Source organism: Quercus suber, unplaced genomic scaffold (assembly GCF_002906115.3).
Source record: "Quercus suber isolate HL8 unplaced genomic scaffold, Cork oak 2.0 scaffold_999, whole genome shotgun sequence".
Lineage (NCBI taxonomy): Eukaryota > Viridiplantae > Streptophyta > Magnoliopsida > Fagales > Fagaceae > Quercus > Quercus suber.
In genome coordinates this window covers 129177-154943 of record NW_027070414.1, presented here as the reverse complement: position 1 = coordinate 154943, position 25767 = coordinate 129177, and the positions used below count along the sequence as shown (strand labels likewise).

At 37.0% G+C, this 25767-nt stretch overlaps 1 protein-coding gene across 4 annotated transcripts; it reads left to right on the top strand.

The window, feature by feature from the left end:
- Positions 1–2231: 2231 nt before the first annotated feature.
- Positions 2232–25170, top strand: LOC112026938 (uncharacterized; the record flags this gene model as incomplete). Of its 4 annotated transcripts, XM_065768808.1 has the most annotated exon segments (11): positions 2246–2722; positions 2846–2941; positions 3583–3666; positions 5055–5129; positions 5259–5339; positions 15615–15754; positions 16399–16644; positions 18059–18233; positions 21181–21264; positions 24450–24639; positions 24965–25170. In XM_065768808.1, coding segments are annotated over 11 exon segments (1515 nt in total), but the record flags the coding sequence as incomplete, so codon positions are not given.
- Positions 25171–25767: the final 597 nt, after the last annotated feature.

Below are 25767 nucleotides of genomic sequence, written 5' to 3'. Positions count from 1 at the left end.
AAATTCATTAATGTATTGTCTGGGTTATTGCTTAAGACTGGTTATTTTAGGCACGTGTCTCTCATTTATTAGATTTTGGTACGACTAACATGGTATCATTTGATATCAAATATCTTCTCCTAACTTATGGTATCAAAAGGTGAGTATAATTTGGAGTTCCTTGCATGTCTCATAACTCTTGAATTCCATGCCAATTGATTGCTCTAATGTGCTGCGAAACCAAGTAATGATCTTGTGGTTGTTGCTGCCCCAATCCTCAACAAGTGATGTGTAATCTTCATAAGACTTTTTTATAAGCATCTTGAGACTTCCAGCGATATAGGTTTAGAATTTACTTCTTTTGAGGGAACTAAGTATGCTCCAAGCCCAAATCAAGAAATTTTGCAACAAGAAAAAATTAAGGATAGGAACTTGGGATCTAGCATTAAGTGAGGAAAAACCACTAGGAGTTGTTTATATAAAAAATACAAAACCCTAGTTCTATTTGGTACAAAAAAACCCTACTTATTGAATGACAAAAATACCATAGCTATTAAAATAAAAATACTAATACACCGGATTAAATACTTGTACTTAAAGGTAAAGTAGAATTGATGACCAAAAAGAAATTAAAATAAAATTTCGCTTGCCTTTCCTGCCCTGCCATTAAACCAAAAGTGAGGTGTAGTCAATTAATTTGATTTTCGTCCCTGTCATTATCTTACATACATGATACATAAAACACTATTTTTAAACTACCAATGCAGTCTATTAAGTAAATGGGTGTTTTAATGAGTGACAATAGAACCAAAATGATAGTAAGATTAAAAATATAAGTTCAAAAATGAAGAAACTTGAGAACTAAATTGAAAATACCAAAATATAGAGACCAAAAAATAAATAAATAAATAAATAACAAATTAAACCCCATGGTTTTAAAAAGTAGAAAATCTTGGGGAAAATGTTCTTTCTCTCCTCTATGTTTGGGGTAATTTACAATTCTCTCCTTTATCTAGGAAACCAATAAATTTCTTCTTTTATGTTCAGAAAAATGAATAAATACTCCCAATTCATTACATTTTCAATTAAATCTAACGAAATCTTTTCAAAAAGTTATTAGTCATACACCACAAAAAAGAGAAAAAGTTGAGGATTGCATTGTTATTTTTTTGAATTTCATTTTTAATCACTTGTGATTCCGTTAGATTTTTTAAAAAGTAACAAATTGTGGATATTTGCTCATTTTCCAAAAAAATTAAAAAATTGGCTAGTTTCAAATATAAAATGAGAATTATGAACTACTCCAAAGTACACCAAATATAAAGGGAAGGAGGAAAATGTTTTTTCCCAAAAAAAAAAAAAAAATTTAGCACTCATCCATCCTGTCATGCTGTATTAAACTTCTGTTTTTCTCGAATGGTTTGTTTTGATGGAAAATGTTGTGTGAAAATAGTTTTTCGTGTTTTCTAGTGTTTGGTAGTATCAGAAAAAATGAGTTAGAGGAAAACTATCATTGGTCAACAAAAAAATATGGCTTATTTTTAGAGATTTTTTTTCTACTACTGTTTTGTTTATTTAGACGATAATGTTTTTTAGAAAATGAATTATTTTTCAAAAAGTATTTTCGATAAAACTATCACATTTTTCTATGTTTGATCGCAACCTTAAATAAGTTAAAAAATAATCTCCTAACTTTCTTTATTTAGTTTGCTATAAGATAGAGTTGTTTTCCAAAAAAATTTAGTAGAAAACAATCTCTAAAAATAAGCCATAATTTTTTTGTTAACCAAAAATAATTTTCTATTGACTTATTTTTTCTATGCTACTGTACACTAGAAGACACGAAAAACTATTTTTATATAAGGTTTTCCATCAAAACAAAAGGAGCGTAAATTTTTTTGGAAAACAAATTTATCTTAGAGCAAGCTTAAATAAAAGAAGTTAAAAGATTGTTTTTTAACTCATTTAATGATGTTCTTAAACATAAGAAAATAAGATAGTTTTACAAAAAAAAAAAAAACTTTTTGAAAAATAATTCATTTTTTTAGAAAATATTACTGTAAAAACAAACAATACGAGATATCAATTTTTTTATTTTTTATTACAGTTTACAAGGTTTAATTTCTTAGAGCATTCTCGGCAAGGTTAGCAACCAAGACACTATAACTATAGCAATAATAAGATCACACTATTTTACACATCTTTAACCACAAATTAACACATAACCGGTTATGAATAGTAGAGATATGAACCAATATGAACTCACCAACACTTATCTACCATTCACAACTCACCGTCTGGTGAGTTTTGGCCAAGTTGTAAAATGATGCGGTCGTATCATTTCTCCTAAAAACCACATGCTACATCCAAGAAGCTTTGATGTTAAAGCAAAAAACAATTTTTTTTTTTTTATAATTCCCACACACGCGTGCGCTATCCCACTCTCACACGCAGACAACCCACCAAAACAATGTACTAATTTTCTTCGTAGTTTAATTTAACACTGCCGTTCAGAATTCAAAAGCTTAATAAAAAGTGAGAGAAAGAGAGAGAGAGATAGCTGATAGCTGTATCGACTATCGAGTAGACCTTGTCCTCCCTGGCAATGGAATTCAGGACAGCAAGCGATTGCAAGTATTCATGCGACACAGCTACACATACTCTCCACTGGATCAACGCCATCATCCACTTCCTTAAACCCTTCACTTTCTTCATGCACGCCCACGTCGTCAATTTCTTCAAGGTTTTACTTTTTCCCACCACCCCAACAAATTATTTTCCTTCTCACTTTCTCGCCAACCAAACATACAAACAAAACCCATTTCAATATATATATATATTTTTATTAATGTTGTTGTTGTGACAGGATAGACTATGGGAATCTGTTGATAAAGAATGGATGGATTGTCTGCGCAATGAACCTGTTGAAAACCTTCTCCTCATTCCTTCTGGAGTAGTCCAGGTTCTCCATTCTTTTCTAATAGAAATTAGTTTAATTTACACTTTTACCCTTAAAGTTTGGGTTTTTTTCATGTGGGTCCCTTAAGTTTTGAGAATTTTGATTTCATTTTCTAGAGAGAGTGTAGGACACAACTTTAATAAGTGGTGTAGAAAAAAGCGGTCTCTGTGAAAGTGATTATTTACCGCTTACAATTGACCACTTTAGCAAGTTGTGGCCAATAGTATGGTCCTAGAAGAATTGTTTTCTAATATAGTATCTATGTCCATGCTTGTGGCTAATCTTGTCGTTAAGAGAGAGAAACAATGATGTCTTGTTGGCCATTTGGGAAACAGAATCAAACTTGGGGATCAAATTGAAAAATCTCAAACTTAAGGGACCTAAACGAAGGCCGCAAACTTTAAAGGATCAAAAGTGTAATTTAGTTTGGAAATTTACTTCATTGGCTATGGTGCTGGTTGGAATTAATAATTTTGTATGAGCCTCATGTGTTTTGCGTGGATTATTTTGATTGTCTTCGATGGTGGGGTGGGAAATAGTGCATTGTCATGATGGTGGTCATTGTTTGTCTTTATGGGTCCAATTAGTAACTCTATGTTTGTCTGATGGTTGAATGATTGTGTTTGTTGTTTTTTTTATGGTAGGATCACTGGCCTGCTTCACTGAAGGATTTTATAGTGACTTTGAGGTCTCTTGTGTTTCCAAGAGAGCAGGCGGACTTACAGACGGTATGGTGGCTTTAGCTTTCTGTCCATTGCTCTTTTTATGCAGATTATTAGGGTGCAGTGTTGTGTTACAGGGGATCAAGAATTTATCTTAAGATAGGTGCAGCTAGATGCAAAAATCACAATTGGGCAATGATCACTACCATTTGCATTGAACAGAGAATGTTGGTTCTAGATGGTCTTTGAGAGAACAGTATAACATTCACGAGTGATTTTATTAATTTGGACTTTTCAAATGGTTGTTGATTGCCAATTTTCTTTGTGCTCTTCCCTGGTAAAAAGAAAGTGGAGGATAAGGTCATGGGTTCAAAACTGTATGAATCTTGTTTACCTATATAAATGGTTTTTACTTTTTATTATAATTTTATTTGTGATATTGACATACTTATAATCGATAGAATGCAAAAAGTCTTATGTGCAAAATCTAATCTAAGTGACACCTATGATAAAATGGTACGCAAGGGATTCAATGGACATGAAAAGCAATTCTTTCTAGTTTTGTCATTGCATAAGACAATGTAAGAGTTGCTAATTGCTTTGCCTCTTTATGTTGATCTCAATTCCATTTTGTGATGTCCCAAAATATGTTCCCCTTTGGAAACTCATTGCATAAGACAATTTAAGAGTTGCTAATCACTTATCAAAAAAAAAAAAAATTTTTTTTTAAGAGTTGCTAATCACTCTAGCAATCCATTGTTTCTTATTTTCAAGATTGACAAATTATTTAGTAATAGATGGTGAGGACCCCATGATTGGTGTTACAAGTGTAAGTCGAGTAGGGAAACAACAAATCATTTTCTACTTCATTTTGATGTTGCCTAAGAGTTGTGGACTTTACTTTTCCCTTATTTGGAGTTTTGTGGCTTACGCCTAGAACAATGGTTGATTGTTGGCATGTTGGAAAATATGTTATGGAAAGGATTGTAGTAGTGTCATATGAAGTCCACTTCCTTTGCACAAAAATGTGGTGTATTTGGATGGAGTGAAATGTTTGGAACTTTGATGGATGCGTAGCTTCTATTTTGGAATTGAAGCTTTTGTTTTCAAGGGTCTTTGTATGATTGGATGGCTGCTTCTTTGTAGTTCTCTTTTCCTCATTTGTTGGAGTTTATTGACCTCCTATATTTTGGAGGTTAGATTCATTTAGTGTTTCTCTTGTATACTTGGTGTGTTTATATAGTTGCGCCCTTTTATTTTGCATATTTTCAATACATTATTTTACTTATATATAAAAGTTTGCTTATTTGGTTATTCCTTTTGCCATTTTCTCATTATGTTTTAAAGCGATTTTATTGCTTTTCTTGTATTTTCTTTTGAGAGGGGGTGAGGGGAGGGGGGGTGGTGATGGACAATAAGACAGTCAACATTAATAAGCTTTTGATTTCTTGCAGGTATTACCTGGTCTGCATGTAATTTCACTTAATAGTGTTCTTGCTCAAGGCATGAATATGAAGAAAAAACATGAAGTAAGTTACTGAGTTTTTCAGTTTCTTAATTGCACTTTTTATGCCTTTACAGTTGTTCTCATTTTTGAGCCATGAAGCTGAGTCCTGGTTACATTATTGATATATAACTTTGTTATTTTATTTGAATAGGTTGAAGTTCTTTCTGCTGTCGTTAATTCGATTGCTGACAGTGCAAGAGGTCATACCATTGTTGATGTTGGTGCTGGCCAGGTGTGCCCTCACTTGTATTTTGAATGTTCCCTTGCATCTTAGTTAAAATAGACATAAAGACAACTTTCCTTGCAAGTGGTTGGTCATATATTCGTTTACCTTTTATATGTTGATCCTGAATGTTGAAAGTAGTTTCTTCTGATAAAATCATGTATATGGATGCATTGGTTGGCAACTCCTAGTGTGTCCGCCCTCCCCCATTACAACTGTTGAATTATAAAATTAAAAAAAAAATTGTTTTTATTTATAAAAAGAAAAATATGTATGCATATAAGCATGTTGTGTACCTCTGTGGATATTTTTGAGAAGATTTGACTATTTAATGTTTTGTCCAGTTAATTGCCATTGGTACATCATCTCTTCTGTTTACAGAGGACTTCTTTGCCACTTAATTGATTTTGCATATTTTTAGATAAGTATGGGTTTTTACACTACTCAGGATTGGAAGCATACTAAAATATTACATTTACAAATCTGAGTTATTGACTGCAGATACAATGACTGTATGTCCGTCTGACTAATTGAGACCTTGGGAGTAGGCAAATATTATGGCAATTGCATTGATGATAGTGGTTTTACCTCTGTAGATAAAACGAAAAAATCAAAAAGAAAAGACAATGATGGTTATAATCATTTCATGAAGAAATAGATGACTAATTGACACTGCTATTGTGGTGTGTATGGAGGGAGAGGAATGCATGTACTTTTAAGGATCGCGAATCTTTAGGGATGATATTGAACTTTTGTTCTTAACATCTTTGTTTGATGATGGCAGCAATGAGTGGCTTTCATGTTATATCTTTGATTGAATTTGTAGATATTGTGAACATCATAAGCAAGTATTTATTTTGATGTCTCTCTTATATATGTCCCATGAACTGGGGTTTCATGCCTTTTTGCACTTTTCAATGAATTGTTACTTTATATAAGAAAGTATTAACAAGTAAAACATGTGAAAAGTATGGACAACTGCCTGTCATGTTGAAGTTCAGATTAAAAAATTGTGGAAGGACCTTAGTGTTCTAGAGAATATGGAGGAGAGTTGGGGATTATTAGAGGAGGAAATGGTGGAAATGGGAAGAATTCGTGATGAGTTAGAAAAAGCTACTCTGTTGGAAGAAATATGTTGGAGGTAGAAATCTAGAGTTCTCTGTGTTAGGGAAGGGGGTAGGAATACTAAAATTTTCCACCGTATAGCTAACTCTCACAGGAGGGTTAATTCTATTAATAGGCTTATGGTGGATGGGGTGTTGTCTTCGGACTTGGCTGCTATAGCAGACTGTATCTCTCAGTTTTATAGGCAGCTTTATTTTGAGGAGGTGGCTCACAGGTCTATCTTAGATGATGTGGATTTTTCTAGCATCTCGGTGGAAGATGCAAGTTGGCTAAATAGGCCTTTTGAGGAAGAAGAGGTGTGTGAGGTGATCCATGATTGTAATGGTGATAAGGCACCTGGCTCGGATGGCTTTTCCATGGTATTTTTCCAGTCTTGTTGGGGTGTTTTGAAAACAGAAATTATGGCTGTATTCCATAATTTTCATACTCAGTTGGTGTTTGAGAAGAGTCTTAATGCTTCGTTTCTTGTCCTTATTCCTAAGAAAGTGGATGCTGTGGAGGTCAAGGATTTTCGGCCTATCAGCTTAGTTGGTGGGATCTATAAAATTATTTCTAAGGTGTTGGCTAATTGGCTTCGTAGGGTGGTGCATGGGCTTATTTCGGATTCACAAAATGCTTTTGTGAAGGGCAGATAGATTTTGGATTCCATTTTGATTGCTTCTGAATGTGTTGATAGTAAATTGAAATCAGGAGTTTCGGGTGTACTGTGTAAATTAGATGTGGAGAAGGCATATGATCATGTGAGTTGGGATTTTTTTATGTATATGCTGCAGCATTGTGGTTTCTAAGAGAAATGAAGAAAATGGATAAGGTATTGCATTTCAACTATAAAGTTTTCCATTTTGATAAATGGTAGCCCAACTGATTTCTTTGGAAGTACTAGGGGGCTTCGGTAAGGGGATCCTTTATCTCCATTGTTGTTTGATATTGTGATGGAGGCATTGAGTCGTATGTTGAGCTGGCTGCCTCCGCTGGGCAATTCTCAGGCTTTTTTGTGGGTAGTACGGCTAGTCTATCAGTGATGGTGTCTCACCTATTATTTGCAGATGACACTTTAATTTTTTGTGATGTTGAACCTTCTCAGATTGCTAATTTGGGGGCGATTCTTGCTAGATTTGAGGAGGTGTCAGGGCTTCGTATTAATTTGGGGAAATTTGAGTTGGTAGCTGTTGGTGGGGTACCCAATTTGGAGGCTTTGGTGGGTTTGTTGGGGTGTGGGTAGTCTTCTCTGCCCTTGAAATATTTGGGCCTTCCATTAGGTGCAAAATTTAAGGATTTATCTGTTTGGAATCCTATCCTAGAGAGAATGGAGATGAGATTGGCAGGTTGGAAGAGAATGTATTTATCTAAAGGAGGTAAGGTGACACTCATTAAAAGCTCTCTATTGTCTTTACCTACATATTTCCTTTCCCTTCTTCCTTTATCGGGTAAGGTGGCTAAGCGTATGGAGAAATTACAGAGAGATTTTTTGTGGAATGCGATTGGTAGTGAACCTAAAATACATTTGGTTAATTGGGCCAAGGTTTGTAGGCCTTTACAGGTTGGGGGGTTGGGTATAAGGCTGTTGGGTAATTTTGATTCTGCCTTACTAGGTAAATGGTTGTGGAGGTATGGCTCGAAGACTGATGCTTTATGGAGGAGGGTTATAGAGGCAAAATATGGGAACATTTGGGGTGGTTGGTGTACGAAGAAGGTGACAAGTCCTTATGGGGTTAGCTTGTGGAGATATATTAGAAGTGGCTGGTTAAACTTCTCTAAACTCCTTGTTTATGATGTGGGGGATGGTACTAGAATGAAATTTTGGAAGCATGTGTGGTGTGGGGATTGTACTCTCCAAGAGGCCTTTCCGGAGCTTTACTGTCTTTGTAGGTCAAAAGATTCTTCGGTGGTTGAAGTTATGGGTTGGTCTGCTGGGAGATTTCACTGGAATGTGCAATTTTGTCGTCCACCTCAAGATTGGGAAGAAGAAGCCTTTGACCGGCTTATGAAATTGGTCTATTCTTCGTCAACGCGGGGGTTTGGCCCAAATAAGGTTTGTTGGAAGCCTGTAAGAAATAGAGGTTTTGAGTTTAGAGGTTATTATAGCTCCTTCTACTCTCCTAATCTTGTTTCCTTTCTATGGAAAATGATATGGCAATTGAAGTTTCCTCTAAGGGTAGCTTTCTTTTTTTGGTAGGCTTCCTTAGTTAAGATCTTAACAACAGACAACCTTCGTAAAAGACGAGTGATAGTGCTTGACTGGTGCTATATGTGTAAGAGGTGTGAGGAATCGGTGGATCATCTTCTACTTCATTGCTCCATAGCTTGGGAGTTGTGGTCTTTGGTTTTCTGTTTGTTTGGTATTCAATGGGTTATGCCTCATACTGTTTTTGAGTTGTTTGAAGCTAGGTAAGGAAAGTTTGTGCGACATCGTCACATTGATGTTTGGAAATTAGTGCTTCACTGTTTGATTTGGTGAATTTGGCGTGAAAGGAATGCTAGAAGCTTTGAGGGTTGCGAACGTACTTTGCTGGAGATTTAAGTCTTTTTTCTTACACACTCTCTTTGAATGGAGTGTGGTTTTTTCTCATTTTTCTTGTACTTCTTTTTCTATTTTTTTTTTTACCTTTGTTCTTTTGTTTCTTGATTTGTGCCCCCATAGTACATCCCCAATGTACTCGGCTTGGCATTCTTTTTATTATTAATAATATTCTTATGTTATTTATCAAAAGGACGGTGAAATTTTCCTTCCCAACAATTCACCATCTGCTGCATAGACTTCAGCATAACCCAAGATACCCCAAATAAGGCAAACACAAATGAACATATGTCCCATATGCCACTGAACATTGAATTAAAAGATGATCAATTGACTCCACACTATTCTTGCACATATAATACCAATCAACGATCACATTACTTTCAGCATTGAGAACCTGGGGTTGTTGAGTTACTTTCTTAATATCAAAGTTGCTAATTTTAAAAAAGGCATCATTCTATTGTTGTGGAAGTACCTTCTTATACTAAAAAGATCAAAATTGATCATATTTATGTTGCATTTGGGGATATTGCAAAATTGATAGTTGCTGCTTCTAACTCTCTAGTAGTTAGCTTGAGTGAACACTTAAGGCTGTAGAATGTTCCTTCAGGAAGTTTCATGTGGTATGGTCTAGGTCACTCTCTATCTGTTGACTGTTGTAAAAGAGCTTCATCTGTTTTACCTTCTTTCCAAAGTGTATTCATGACCACTGTTTACAACAGAAGTCATTGTCATAATGTAACCAAACATGATAGCATGTAAAAGAAAAGAAGCTAAGTAAAACAAGAATTCTGTCTTTCTTTTTGTTATTATGGGGGGAGTTCGTAGCTTCTTCATTGAGTCCAAATCCTTTAAATTAGTTTTAGAGGAAAGGGGCCGTTACTTCTTGCTAAGGATCTTTGAGAGGGGCAGATTCTTTATGAGATCAGTTTTCATGGGTAAGAATGCAGCAATATGGCTAATGAATAACATTGAGGACTTTGTTGTTGGGGAGAGTTCCAAGCAGTTTTTTATTTTTAGAGATGAGGACACTGCTTTTACTCTCCAAAGGAGCATCAACTCTTTTGGTCAGTTCTTGCTACTGACTGAACTCAAAGTGGGTGGATGTAGGAGGTTAGTTATTATCCCTAAAGGCAAAGAGAAGTTTGGTTGGAGGGCCTTTGGCCTTGAACTAAGAAAGCTGTTGAATCCCTCCCATTATGCGTTGGCTAGTTTTGGTCCTCCAAGTTTTTTTCCTCAGGTGCAGAGGTACAACTTGGAAGCCCAAAACTCTAGAACTTTTGCTGAAGTTGTGCAAGGCTTCCATGGAAGAACAGAGAATAGCAAGCACCTTAAGCAGCTGGATGAAAAGAACGGGGTGAATCTGAGACTTCAAGGTGCCAAAGTGGGGGTTTTTCCGGTGGGTAAGGCTGAAAAGATGGAGGTGGTGAGAGGGGACAGGAGGAAGCAGAGCATTAATGTGGAGGCAGAGGTTGGTGAGCAATATCTGGCAGACAAGAGGTTACGTTTCCCAAGCTCCAGTTTAAATTCAAAAGGTTATGAAAAGATGAAGAAGAGTGATGCTAGGAGATATGGCTGGTCAGGAAGAGGTCTTATTGTGGAGGTTGATGTGATAGGGAGGAGGCGGGTTTCCTGGGACAGAAACAAAGTGGGAGAAATGAATTTTAGAGGGGAATCACGTGCAGTGGCTTTGGACTGCAATATAAGAGGTACTAAGGCCTTTAAATGGGTTGCAAGGGAAACCAAACAGGCTGAACAAGTCTTGGGCCTTGCCACAAGCCCATTGCTGACCGACCCAGGTGTGGGTTATTATAATTGCTCTGGCCCAAGTCATTTTGAAGAGGGTGAGAGCTCTTGGTCTGGAGAAGAGAGACCAACCCAGAGCCCGATGAAGGAGGCGAGCTCCATGGCTTGTTCCTAGTGCTCCGATCTTGAGCCGGTGGTGTTGGGCCGGGGTTCTCAGCCTCCGACGGTGGCCGGCGGCCCATCTTTTGCCGGAAGCAGCTTCGATGAGCCCTTTTTTTCACCGGGTAAGTCTGAGCTGACGATTTCGCGGTCACCGGTGGATCTTCTCTCTTCTTTTCTCTTCCTCTCTGGCTTCTTTTTGTGCTTTTCGAGGGCTGGGTTTGTGGACACACCTATGAAGGCTGTGGGTGATGCCCTTGGGGAGGGAGTTTTGGTGGTGGAAGAGTTGGAAAACTCAGAAATGGGTTCGGGTGTGTTTCACACGAAGGCAGTGGGTGAGGTCAGTGGGGAGGGAGTTTCGGTGGTGGAAGAGTTGAACAATTCAGATTTGGGTTTGGGTGTGATACCCACGAAGGCAGTGGGTGATGCCCCTGGGGAGAGTGCTTTGGTGGTGGAAGAGTTGAATAATTCAGATATGGGTTCGGGAGGAGAGGATAGCTTATCAATCCCTCTGAGGTCTATCACTCCCTTTGGGCTGCCTTTGGCAGTTGAGTTGGACTGTGATTATGAGGCATTGGAGTGTGTGGATACATTAGATATATCTAGTTGGGTGAAGAACAGACTTCCTGGTTTTAATAAGCTGGTGGGGCTTCCTCTGAGTCGACATGAGAAGTTATGTATTGCTCTGTTACAAAAGATTGAGAAGGAGACGGAGGATGTCAAAGTGTTGAACAGGAAACTTGCAATTCCTAGAAAAGCTCTCATTAAAAAGAATAGAGGGAAGAGAGAGCTGAGGAACTTGCAATCTTCGGTTAACTATGATGGCAAGTAGAGTGTAGGTTGCTGAGCTATTTCATCAGTTGGGATTTTCATGTCTTTATGAATTTAAAAATTCTTTCTTGGAATGTTAGGGGTTTGAATGATTGTCGGAAACGGTCAGTTGTGAAAAATTTATAGCGTGAGTGGAAGTGTGATGTAATTTGCCTTCAAGAGACTAAGCTATCTGGCTTGGACAAACAAATGGTTGGCAGCCTGTGGAGCTGTCCCTTTGTGGATTGGGTGGCTTTAGATGCTGTCTAGACGGCAGGTGGGGTTTTGTTGATGTGGGATAGGAGGGTATTGGAGAGGTTGGACTTTCTACTGGGTTCCTTTTCTGTGTCTGTTCTGTGGAAAGGGGTGGGGGATGGCTTTACCTGGGCATGTTCTGGGGTTTATGGCCCAATTGATAATAATGCGAGGGGACTTATGTGGGACGAGTTGGTTGGTATTTAGCAATATTGGAACGTTCCTTGGTGTTGCATTGGGGATTTTAATATTGTTCGTTTCCCAAGTGAACGGTCGGGTAACTCTCGTCTTACTCCGGCTATGGAACTTTTTTTGGAGTTCATTGAGGATCTTAATTTGATTGATTTGCCTTTGGAGGGAGGGAGTTTTACCTGGTCTAGCGGCTCCGATCAGCCTTCGATGTCTAGGATAGACAGAGTGTTGGTGTCTCACGATTGGGAAGAGCAATACCCGGATGTGATCCAGCGAATTTTACCTCGTCCTGTTTCAGATTATTTTCCAATTCTGGTGGAGGTAGGGGGAATGGCGAGGGGGAAAAGTCCGTTTAGGTTTGAGAATATGTGGTTAAAGACGGACGGGTTCATTGATAGAGTTCACTCTTGGTGGAATCGGCATTCTTTCTCTGGTACTCATAGCTTTGTGTTTGCCAAAAAATCGAAGGCCTTGAAAGAAGATATCATTCAATGGAACCGGTCGGAGTTTGTTCATGTCGGACGCAAAAAGTCTCAATTATTAGAGGCTTTGAAATTGCTTGATGCCAAGGAAGGGGAGTTTGGCCTCTCTGATGCAGAGTCATGCGAGAGAATTGTGGTGAGATCCGAAGTAGAGAGTCTTCTCTCTTTGGAAGAAATCTCATGGAGACAGAAATCAAGAATGTTATGGATTAAAGGAGATAATAATACTAAATTCTTCCATAAGATGGCTAATTCCCGTAGAAGGTTTAACCATCTAAGAATTTTGGAGGTGGATGGGGTGGTTTATGAGGAGTTGTCTGAGGTGGCTGCTCAAGTGGTTCAATTTTATAAAAATTTGTATCAGGAGACAGAGGAGTGGAGGCCTTTTGCAGAAGGTTTGGAGTTTGATCAGATAGATGGGTTGGAGAGGTGCTGGCTTGAAAGGAGGTTTGAGAAGGAGGAGATTCTTCTAGCTGTTAATGAGTTGGCTGGGGATAAAGCCCCAGGTCCAGATAGTTTTTCTATGGCCTTCTTTCACCATTGCTGGAGAGTGGTGGAAAGAGATGTTCTAGCAGTTTTTGAGGAGTTCTATCTCCACAATAAGTTTGAGAAATCTCTGAACGCTACTTTCATAGCCTTAATTCCTAAGAAGAATGATGCTTCCAATATTCGAGATTTCAGGCCTATTAGCTTGGTGGGGAGCTTGTACAAGATCTTGTTTAAGGTTTTGGCAAATCGCTTGAAGACGGTTTTAGACCAACTGATTTCTGAGTCCCAGAATAGTTTTGTGGGAGGTAGACAAATTCTTGACTCAGTTCTCATTGCTAATGAGTGTGTTGATAGCTGAGTTAAGAGTAAGACTCCGGGGGTTATTTGTAAGCTTGATATCGAGAAAGCTTATGATCACGTGAATTGGGAGGCTTTACTAGATCTCTTGAAGAGAATGGGCTTTGGGGAGAAGTGGTGTAGATGGATCTGGACTTGTATTTCAACTGTTCATTTCTTTATTTTGGTTAATGGGACTCCAGTTGACTTCTTTAGGAGCACGAGGGGTTTGAGACAAGGGGACCCGCTATCTTCTATGTTGTTTCTGGTTATTATGGAGGTTTTAAGCAGAACGCTGAAAAGAGTTGAAGGTGCTGGTTTGATCAGGGGTTTTAAGGCAGATGGTAGACGGGGTGAAGGGGAATGTGTCTCTCATCTTCTGTTTGTGGATGACACTATTCTTTTTTGTGATGCGGAAGAGGAGCAGATCCTTCACATTCGGATGCTTCTCCTCTGTTTTCAGGCTGTGATAGGTTCGAAGGTTAATGTCCTGAAAAGCGAGATGGTTCCAATAGGAGAGGTTAATAATGTGCATGCCTTGGCAAAGATTCTGGGTTGTAGGATTGGGACTTTGCCTATGACCTATCTAGGTATGCCGTTAGGGGCTCCTCATAAGTCTCCCTCTATTTGGAATCCTATTTTGGAGAAAATTAAGCGGAAGCTGGCTGGGTGGAAGAAGCTGTATTTGTCGAAAGGTGGAAGACTGACGTTACTTAAGAGTACGCTATCTAGCCTTCCTACTTATTATTTGTCTCTTTTTACCATTCCTTCACATGTGGCGAATAAGATTGAGAAGATGCAAAGGGACTTCTTATGGGGGGATTCGAAGGCTCACTTGGTGGGGTGGGATAAGGTGTGTTCTCCTAAGGCAAACGGTGGTCTGGGTGTAAGGAAAATAACCACTTTCAACAAAGCCTTACTAGGAAAATGGTTATGGCGGTTTGGGGTTGAGGAGACTCGTCTTTGGAGGAGGGTTGTAGTTTCGAAGTTTGGGGAAGAGTGGGGGGGTTGGTCTTCTAAGCTGGGTAGGGGTGCCTATGGGTGCGGTTTATGGAGAAGTATTCGAAAAGGTTGGAAGGTGTTTAGTAAATGCATTCAGTTTGAAGTAGGGGTGGGGGATAGAGTGAAGTTTTGGATAGATAGGTGGTGTGGGGACTTACCACTCCATCGATCCTTCCCATTAGTGTATGGGATTGCTTCTAATAGAGAGGCATTGGTGGCCTTGTCTCTCGAAAGGTTAGGGATGGAGGCTCAGAGAAGCTGGAATGTTCGCTTGTTAAGGGATCCAAATGATTGGGAGATGGGTGAGGTGGATGAATTCCTTCGTACCTTGGGTTCTAATTTGCCTCGTTCTGAGCTTGGAGACCGTATGAGGTGGATGTTGACAAAGAAGGGGGATTTTGACATCCGCTCTTTCTACAACAAGCTTCGTTGTCCTTTGCCTATTATCTTTCCTTGGTAAGGTATTTAAAAGGTTAAGGCTCCTCCGCGCGTCTCTTTCTTTGTTTGGACTGCAACTTGGGAGAAGATTCTTACAAAAGACATTTTGAGGCGTAAAGGAGTGGTTTTTGTTGACCAGTGCATTATGTGTCGTAGTAATGGGGAGACGGTGAATCATCTGCTTCTTCATTGTGAAAAAGCTTATCTGCTGTGGAGCTTGGTTTTTAGAACTTTTGGGATCTCTTGGGTTCTGCCAAGATCGGTTGCAGATACGCTTTTTGGTTGGTGGAATTGGTTTGGAAAGCATTTTTCTAGCATTTGGAATTTAGCTCCTTTGTGCCTTATGTGGTGTATCTGGAGGGAGCGAAATTGGCGAACCTTTGAGGATACGGACAAATCCGATAATCAGTTGCTCGCTTTCTTTAGTGGTTCTCTTTTTGATTGGACTGGGGCTTGGGGAATCACCTCTAGTGACTCTCTCCTTTTGTTCCTTAATTCTCTGCTCTGTACTTAGTTCTTATGTTGGCTTATGTTTGTTTTGTTGTTTTTTCTTGTTGTTTGTTTCCTTCTCTGTACTCCTTGTTCTATCTTTTGTTTTTCATGAGGTAGCTCTTTGAATATACATCTTTTTACTTATCAAAAAAAAAAAAAATGTTGCATTTGATTAAAACTTGAATTTTTTTTTTCATTACTTCCTGTGTTTCGGCATCTCTGATTATATTGTTCTTTTAGGGTTATCTTGCACAAGTTCTTTCCTTTCAGTACCAACACTCTGTAGTTGCAATTGATGCATGTTCTCATCATGGAAGCATCACAGATGCACGTGCAGAACGAATTAAGAAGCATTATGCAGCTCAGATGCGTAAATCTGAGTACGGGAATCAACTTTTTCTTCTTTTAATTCCCTTTATTTTTTTTATTTTTGTTTATGCTATTTGTTATACACTTCTGTTTTCTTATTTGCTTCCCCCCCTTGACATTGGGAAGTCTATGGCTCGTTCCAGGTGGTAAATGGGTGTGCATGTTACATGCTAGGAATTTGAAACTTCAGTTAACATGCACTGCTGGAAATTTGTACCTCGATGAACTGGAAATTCGGTTTAATGACTAATACTTAAAATGTATAACTCTAAATATAATTGTGGCTTTTTTTCAACACAAAATAAGGAAGAGTTTCTATCATTTACAGTATGATATGATTTGTGCATCATCAGATCTTGTTAAAAATCAAGCAATCGTGTATATATTTTCTGTAGCCCAGACAAATTCAAGTGTTCTTACTATCTCATTGACCATATAAGTAGTTTATACTCTAGGAATTGTCTATCATTTGTGGAAGTGATTATGATGGCTACCTTGGTGCCGCTACCTAGCTTATGTTGTCAAATAGTCTATTGAGATCTAGATAGTTCTTACTTGAAGATAACCTAGGTCATGCCATAGATATCATAATTGCAATGTTATTTGCATGCCTTGTACTTCTTGATGACCAGCATTTTTTTTAATGGGTTGTCAGAACTGGAAACTGGAGTTTGAATGTGCCTAAGACAATCACATGCCGGGTAATGTCTATTGGCATGTTGAAAGCCTTGACTGGCATGTCTCTCCATAAAGATGATGCTGAGCAACTTAGACCGTTTGAAGAAGATAATGCAAAACTTGAAGGAGAAAAATTAAAATCTTCATGCAATGCAAACAATGATACTTCTTTGGTCCTTGCTGGACTTCATGCTTGTGGAGATCTTTCAGTGACAATGCTAAAGTGAGTGCCAAAACATGTTTTAAAACCTATCCTTTCACATTCTAAGTTCAATGCATATCTGATTTGCACCATATTCCTAGAGGTGAACAGAGCTGCCCTAAATGAATTTGGGGATTCAAATATAAGATTTAATGACTGTTAAATGCGCTATGACTCTAAATCTTAGTTTGCAATTAAGGGGAATGCTGGTATGCTATATTCAAAGCAAACTCTTTGGGAGCACATTTTTTATTTATTGGTAAGTTACACACGCATCTTGAACCCATGACCCAACCCTCCCCCTAGAACTTATAAGGGGAGGAGGTGCTAGTTGAGCTAGAGCTCATTGGCACTCTTTTGCGAGCACTTTAGTGTTGAAAACCAGATTTTGGAGAGGAAATTATGGGAGAACTGCTTTGATAATTTTCCATGCTTGTCCAGACTTACAGTTTTGATTAGATAAAGGGTCTTGGGAGGAGAGAGGGGGGTGGGGTCACAAGGAACTTTCATATTTCAAAATTAATGGGGACAATATCACGACCTAGTATTTTATTTTGATTTGACTCAAGGTCACTTCATAAGTTGATGCCCCTGCCAGTGTTACTGTTTGACTTAAAAGTATGGGTCCTGTGGTAAAATCTATCCATGGAGAGGACAAATAACTGACCATATTTGTATGATTCTGAGAACCCAGATCAAGTCACCATCCTGTTCATTTTTCTGTTGCATTATTTTTAATTAGCATTGCATTTTATTGCACCCCAGCAATTAATTGTCAAGAATCTCCTCTAAATGTAACCATTGCATTCTTGTTATGCTTTTCCCCATTACCTAGCGCTTAACAATTTCCTCTTGATGTAAACAATCATTTGCAATCTTTCTGTGTTGCATGCAAAAATTCAAATAAGCATTAATATCTACTGTATGGATAAATAAATCCTTTGTAGTCTTTCAGCGAATCTAATAATATTTTGTTTCATCTTTGATGATCATGTCTTTCCTTACTACTGTGTTATTCTTGGCCTCCCCTCAACTATTTTGGTTCCTTTAACTTGTTGCAATTAATTCTTTTGCACTGGTTCTCCTATAGATCTTTGTTGCACCTGAATAAAACATCATAAGGGGTGTCTTGATTCCTTATTCTATATCTTTCATTCACCTTATCATCTTCATCTCAATTGTTCTCATTTTATGGACATGTTGATTTGTAATTACAACATTTTGTGCCATAAATCATAGCTACCCTTGGAGCAGCCCAACAAAATTTCCTTTTACAACCACATTATACCTCAGACCTACTTCTCTACTTCATTCACAGAGCTCTATGTTGTATAAACATTTTCCCTTGATCCCCTATTTTCATGGTCATATTTGAGTGTATCTTGTTACTTCTTAGTGTCTAAGAAAGAAGGAATGCTATTCTTTTTTGGATCAGGACCTTTTTGGACTGCAAAGAAGTTAAAGCTATTGTTAGCATTGGCTGTTGTTACAACTTATTGTCGGAAGAGGGTATCGACAAAACTGAAACTCAATGTGGATTTCCAATGAGTGCTGGTGTTAAGTCTGCAGGCTTTTCACTTGGAAAAAATTCACGTGATCTTGCTTGCCAGGTATATGCATATCTTGCTTTTATTTTCTTTCATTGACTAGAGCAATATCATATGCATTGTTGTACATGTGGGTTTGTTTTTTATAGTAAAAAAAGAAAAAGAGAAGATAAACTGCCTTAAATCACAACAACAGTAACAAAGCCTCTCACCAAATTGAGGAAGAATAAAATAAAATGAAGCAGAAATATAACAATTTTATTGAGGGCTTTTACATGGGAAGAAAATAAGCAAAAAGCAGTATGAACTCAGGTTGTCCCTGGGACATTGTAACTTGATTAGACCTGTCCAGTCACATGTTTTCAGCATTCTAGAGTGAGGCCATAAGATGATGTAGAGTTAGTTTGTTATTGTGGCTTGGTACATGTTTTCATATTATCCGTTGTACCTTTGGGCGACATTGGAGCTGTTCCTCATTGCTTGATGTGGTGGGGAAAAAATAACTGGAGCTTTGAGGATTCTAAAAGGACAATTCCTGACTTTAAACTTCTCTTCTTCAAAACTTTATCAGATTGGTTGTCTGTAGTAGGCAGCCATTCTATTTTATTTCGGTTTTTCTTTGATGGATGCTTGTAATTTGTTTTTTTTTTTTATCGTTCTTGTCCCTAGTGTATACTTCTTGTATACATGGGTGACTCTTTTTTTGATATTTTAATAAAAATTTTCATTACTAATCAAAACAAAAAATATTATCCATTGTACCTGAATTTCATCACCAATTGATGACTGCTGCTTTTTTAGATTTCTAAAACCAGACTTCTAAGAAAATCTGAAAAATAATACATGTTGGATTACAGACCAGTATTTCTGACATCATAATCATTTGTGTGAACGTGTTAAACTTCCAAAGGGATTATGTGAACCTGTTAAACCTCCAAATGCTCTATGTCAGTTTGCTAGGCTCAAATCTCGTCATTTCACATATATTAATTATTGTGAATGTGGGATGCTCCTGTGAAGAGATGACATAAATGAGATGGATCTTAATGAGTTGACCCAAGCCTAGTACCAGAAGTTTGAGCTCCTCTTGTCATGATTTGGGTTGTTGATCCAGTCCTAATTAGATTACAAGAGGTACAAGTTTATCTATAATCAGCTATATTTATGATATTGTGGCTTAGATCAAGTTTGCAAAGTTATGGGTGGCATATAGGAAGGCTTTACTATGAGTTGTGTTTGATATATGTATGTGTGTGTGTGTGTTTTAAGTGCAAAGGAGCAAAATCTATGTGCGGATGTTAAATTGAAAGTATTAGCTAGCTTCTAAAATCTAAATAATTTGTTAAATTGAAAAAATAATAGCTGCTTGGCACGGACATCCAACTGAAGACTAATAGGAAAAATACCATCTTAAATCTATGCTGGGGAAGCTCAGTGACGTCAAATATCTGGTTGTTTGGCTTATGCAACATGTAAGCTATGGTGGTAGTGAATCAGGATAGATGCCTTAATGGGCTTGATATCTATTTTGATGTAGGATTTTCAGGAATTAAGAACTAAATTAGATTTCTTGATGAAATTTCAAGGGGTACTTGAATAAGGTTTGATGTGTAAAGGTTTTGGTAGGTTTAGAACATAAAAGTTTGGATCTTGAATATGTTTGATGGTGATTTGGTGTTAAAACAGTGAATAGAATGAGATATAATGAAAGATAAACATTAGGCAATCACACCTAGGTTTTTCTAAGCGATAACACTAATGTAGGAGGAGGCAATCACACCTCAAAGCTTAAAATAAGATGTTGGAATTTTATTAAAACTATCTCATTATCTCTCCTTTATTGAATACATAAAGACTCTTGAATAGGCTATTGCGATTACTAATCCTAGGACTAGGACTCCTCATAACCTTTTCCTAGAAAGAATAATATTCCTAATAACAAAGAAAGTACTTAAGAACTTCTAAATCAAATAGAAAAATGACTCAGAATATAAAATAAGAATCATGGGTGGCCAATTACAGCCCATTCCAGAAAATCTAGAAAGTTCAAAACTACCTCTAGTTTAGTTAAATTGAATACATGAAGACTCTTTTATAGGCTATTGCCAATACTAATCCTAGGACTAGGACTCCAAAATAACCTTTTCCTAGAAAGATTAGTATTCCTAATAACAAAGAGGAGTACTCAAGAATTTCTAAATCAAATAGAAAAATGACTAAACTACCCCTAGTTTTGTTAAACTTTATAACTACTGAACCAGCACCAGCAACTTTCTGAAGAAAAAAAGAGGGTAAATTACACCCACCTCCATTGAGGTTTATCTAAATGACACTCCCCCTAAACATATGTAAAAGTCACATGCCCCTTTGAGGTTTGAATAAATACGATAGATATGGAGTCATCTTCCTCTGTGTTAGTCCTAACTACTGAACCAGCAACTTTCTGAAGAAAAACAGAGGGTAAATTACACCCACCTCCATTGAGGTTTATCTAAATGACACCCCCTAAACATATTTAAAAGTCACATGCCCCTTTGAGGTTTGAATAAATACGATAGATATGGAGTCATCTTCCTCTATGTTAGCCCTCGAGTCTGTTTAAAAACAATACTGGCTGAGAATTTTGTGAATTGCCTTATTAGCCCTTGAATTATATTTAACCTGCAGCCCTTGTTTGCATTAGTGTGCTTTTCAAGGAATGTGGTTTGAGAATTACATAGTGCCTCTTCCTTTATGTTAGCCCTTGAATTAGTTTAAAATGATACGATGCCTTCCTCATGATATTCTCCTAAACACTTCCAATTTTCTTGCAGTATGTTTGCCCCTACAGGGTGTACTTAAATTTATTATGTCATAGACCCGGTAGTATTTTTTTCTGTCTGTTAAGGTTTGTATTGGCAGAACTCATATCTTTTTCTTTTCACTGTAAAATAACAATTATTGATGCTCCTGTAAATATTTTATTTTGGCCTTGTAAAGATAAAATCATGACCTTGCTTTACCTTATTAGAGTGCAGAGAGATGGAGAGGTATGGAAAAAGATGCCGGCCTTAACAATTTTGAGTTGCATTCTTTTCGTGCTGCTTTCCAGATGGTATTCAATATTTACAATTTTGTTTTGTTGTCAGATTATTATTGTTATTGTTAGCCTGTACAATTGCTTTACTGCCTGGCATCCTTCTCTATCTGTGTGTTTACACGTGAAAATCTTAGTGGATTTTGACATGTTTTTTCATCTGATTGTGTCAGGATCTTTGTGTTTTCGAGAACATGTAGGATGTATTTTAAATTCTGCTTGTGCTTGCAGCATTTTTATGTGCTTGTAATGTATAATGATGTCTCTCATCAAATCCAGAATATTTTTTTTGTTTCTTTCCAGTTTACTGGATAAGTTGTTTGAAATATTTCTTGTGAAAACGTACCAAGAATAATTGAATGGAACAATGATGCAGTATAGTGTAGGAGAATAAGATGAAATTGGAACAAAAAGATAAACAAAATAAACCCTAGGCTTCACCCCCTAGAATCTGCCATGAAACCCTAGGCATCACCACCAATCAAAGAGCACTAGTATAATAAGGTTTTAGGGATTACACTAATAGTGAAAATATCTAATTAAATCCCATAAAACCCTCAACATTAAAAACCAAATTCAAAAGCAAAAATAATTTCAAATTCAAAAATAAATCTTAAATGATTTTGGTGCTCCTTGCATCCAACAACCTGAGCAAGATCTTCAAAATTGATTACAACCAAGATATTTGGTCATGGTTTATCTACACATGGTGTATTCTAATCAGACATGAGATTTTTGTGCATTTTGGCTTTTGTATTTCTTGCAATTTTATGCCTCTTTTTATGTGGTGATTACTAATTTTATCATTAGTCTAACTTCTTAAAACCTTAATCTAATATTGGTATATTAAAATGGCATTTAGAATATTTATCATTATGGTTTTTGTTAAAAGATTAGAAACATTTTGGACAAAAGTTTAGTAAAATATAACTGGTAAGACAGCCAAGGCCTTCCCTGTGACATTTTAGATGATATCTTACCATTGTATCATGTTTTTTTGTTTGGTATTGTCTTTCTATGGTGTATGTTGTGTTCAGGGCCTTATCTATATGTTGTATCTTAAGTAAAGGAACCTCTTAGTGCAAATTCTTTTGTGGAGTCTTTATGAATTGTTGGACTTGGTATGTTTATGAGCTTGCTATACATTTCATGGTCCACTTCTTAACAGGTTAGAGTTTGAGGACTGATGCGCTAATGAGCTCCAGCTCAACTAGCATTTCCTCCCTGTATATGTTCTTGGTGGAGGGTGAGATCATGGGTTGAAGACCCATTGGGTGTATGTGTAACTTTACCAATCAAAATGAAAAAGTTTGTGGACTGATGCCCTGATGGTTTGTTCGCATAGTATCAGAGCTTAGGTGTGAGTGAGGTCCTTGGTTTCCTTGTTTTACAATATTGCATGTAAAACAGAAATGAAAGATTCATATACCAACACTAATTAGAATGGCTCAGGCCCTAGGTTTTGTTTAGTTATTATTATTGGACTTAGTTGGTGTTGACTTCAGTCTGCCAGGGAAAGTCAATGTTATGAGAGAGACTTTTAATCTAATTTGCTTGATTTATCTGTATTTTTGGGACCATTGATGAGCAGTGAGTATCATACACATAAAACATTATTTCATGTAATTGAGCAATGCTAAGGAACATAAATGAGCAATCAATGGTTAGTCTAGGAGTGAAACTTGCCAATGAGCTCTATTACAAATCACACCTCTCCCCTCTCCTTATAAAAGCAATGTGGAGGGTTAGATGTGGGTTCAAGACCCACCCCGCTGTGTGTGTGTGTGTGTAATTATCAATAATGGAAAAAAGAAAAACTAGGAGTGTAACTTAACTCAAGTCTCAAAGTTGATCCTTAATATTAGAGTTGGAATTTTTTTTTTTTTTTTTTTTTAAATTTAATAAAAAACTGTGCAGAAGGATTAAACTGTTGGTAAATAGAACTAATTCACTTTTAGTAGATCTTTGAACTTCAAATATGTCTCTCATTTGAATGAAAAGGCAGCTTTTCATGCACAAAAGTTGATAACTTGACATCTCTTGTTGGGAAGTTATATAGGCTTATTTTATGAGAATGAGGACATTGGAAATTGTTGTTTGATTGCTGGACTTCTCAAGTTCAAACCACAGATTTTTAACCATTAGAAGTTGAACTCATATCCAAGAAGAACCTCTTCCAACATTTTTTCTTCTCCATTACTAAAATAAACATATTTGAAGTCAACTCATATCTATGCACTATTGCCACTTTGTTGAAATCTATTTTAAAGCTTTTCTAACTTGGTCCTATATCATGAGTTCTGCTTCTTGCATAATGTTATATGTATGAGTGAGAGGAAAAATTGTAACATCATTGTAATTACTCTCCTAAAAATAATATGGATGTGTGCTAGGGTAAATTAATTTACCCTATACACTCCAAATGCTTAACAGATACTTTGATTCATTGATTCTTTGTGGGCATGCCCATGCATACACATATATTAACACACACACACACACACACGTGACACACACTCTTACACTTGCTAAATGTCTCTTCTTGTAGGAGGGATACTGATAACTTTCTCATGTTATTTGAACGTGAAATTTCTTGCAGTAAAGCAAGTAATTGTGTTCAATATTCTTGCAAGTGGATGATCTCATCTAGAGAAAAAAAAAAGTAGTTTTAATGATTAAGTATCCAAAAAAAAAAAAAATTTAAACACTTGATTTGTTTCAATTGATTTAAACAATGCTCGCTTTTAGTCTCAATTGCTAGTCTTTGTCTTTTTTGTTGTTTATTTGGAATACACTCCATTTAACTTAATGTTTCTGTCTGTACCTCTACCAGTGTTACACTAGGAAACTTATAGCAGTCTTGATTTTTGATGAGCCATATGATAGTGTTTGGCATTTATGTGAACACCATTTTTGTGCTGGATGCATTCTATCTTTTTGGAACTCTTTTATATGAAGATATTTCCAACATGGTGCTAAAAGCATCCATTGAAAAAGAATATAAAAAAAGGTTCCACAGCTTCTTTATTTTGTGAATCTCTGTTCCGTTATATTTCTAGTTTCTGAAGACAGAATTTCTTATGAATTGTATATTTGTAGGCTAGCCTCTTTTTTTACTCCCCCCACACCACCCCCCCCCCCCCGGTGCGTTTTTAGCATCCTCTCTGTTGCAAATAACATTTTCTTGTTCTTTTCTCCTGAAGGTTCTTTGTAAATATTATCCAGAAGTCATGATAACAAATCCTTCTATTGGTCGTCAAGGAAAGACTTTGCGTCGCCGACAGCATAGGAAAGTGGAGTATCCATTGAATCATAAAGAAATTGCATGTCCATCCTTGCATTCAAACACGAAAGGAAGTTGCCGTAACATAGAACCTAAAGAACTGGAAACAGGTAAATAATGGTTCCATGTAGACTTTGAAGGTCTACCAAAATTCCAGTTGAGATAGATCACACTGTCTTCCTCACACTCAGTCTTACCTGAACATCAAAGGGAGAAATAACAAAGAAAATAATAAAAAATAATGAGATCATAAGACAAGAAGAGAAGATGGTCAATTGATTAACCTAACACAACTAATATTAGCAGAAGAGTTGTATAAGCAATGGACATTGAAACAGTTTGGCTGCATTTTCTGGGGTGTCAGCTTGAAAGTTTATAGCTAGGCTTACTGCTGTGAGGATGGGGACCTGTTCACTAATTTGAAATATGCTGCAGATAAAAACTCAGGCTTGGCATTGGACACAGATGTCTTATTTCATGGACATTCTTCCAGTAAGAGTACAAGATGTGAAGGGCCTAAATCTGTTGACAAATATGCACTTTTTGAGAAGTTCAGCCAGTCTGGATTGTGTCGTCTTGGTCTCAAACCTTCCCAGGATATAAAATTCCATGAAATATGGAAGGAAGCAGAGCCATTTGCAGTACGTTACTCTAATCCCATGGTAGTTTGTATTGTGTTTAGAATAAATAGTTTCTGTGATTACTGATTAAAAAGATAATGAGTGTCATCTTTAATTGAAAATTATACCATTTCTGTCTTGCTCATAATGTTTGCTAATATATGTAGTCTGCGTTAATAAAATAAGTTGGCATATTATATTTCAAATGTGTATTGGTATCCACACTGGATGCCCATGACTAGAAATGAGACTTTAGAGTCTTTTTATGCTACACTCATCTTGTGCTTTGTTTGGTTGGGGTGATGTGGGCAATGCTTATAATGTTGTCTGCACTGTTGGCTTGTTGGAAGGAGCACTTTGGAAATCATTGTGTTGTAGCACTTTGGAAATCATTGTTTGAGTCTTGGCAAGGTAAATTCAGGCGACATTGCAATATAGATTTTTGGAGATTTGTGCCACATTGTTTGATGTGGTGTATTTGGAGCGAAAGGAATTCTAGATGCTTTGATGGATGCAAACGGTCATTGCTAGAGATTAAGTCCTTTTTCTTATGTACTCTTCTTGATTGGAGTATAGCTTTGTCACATTTTTCTTGTTTTTCCCTTCCTGTTTTGCTTA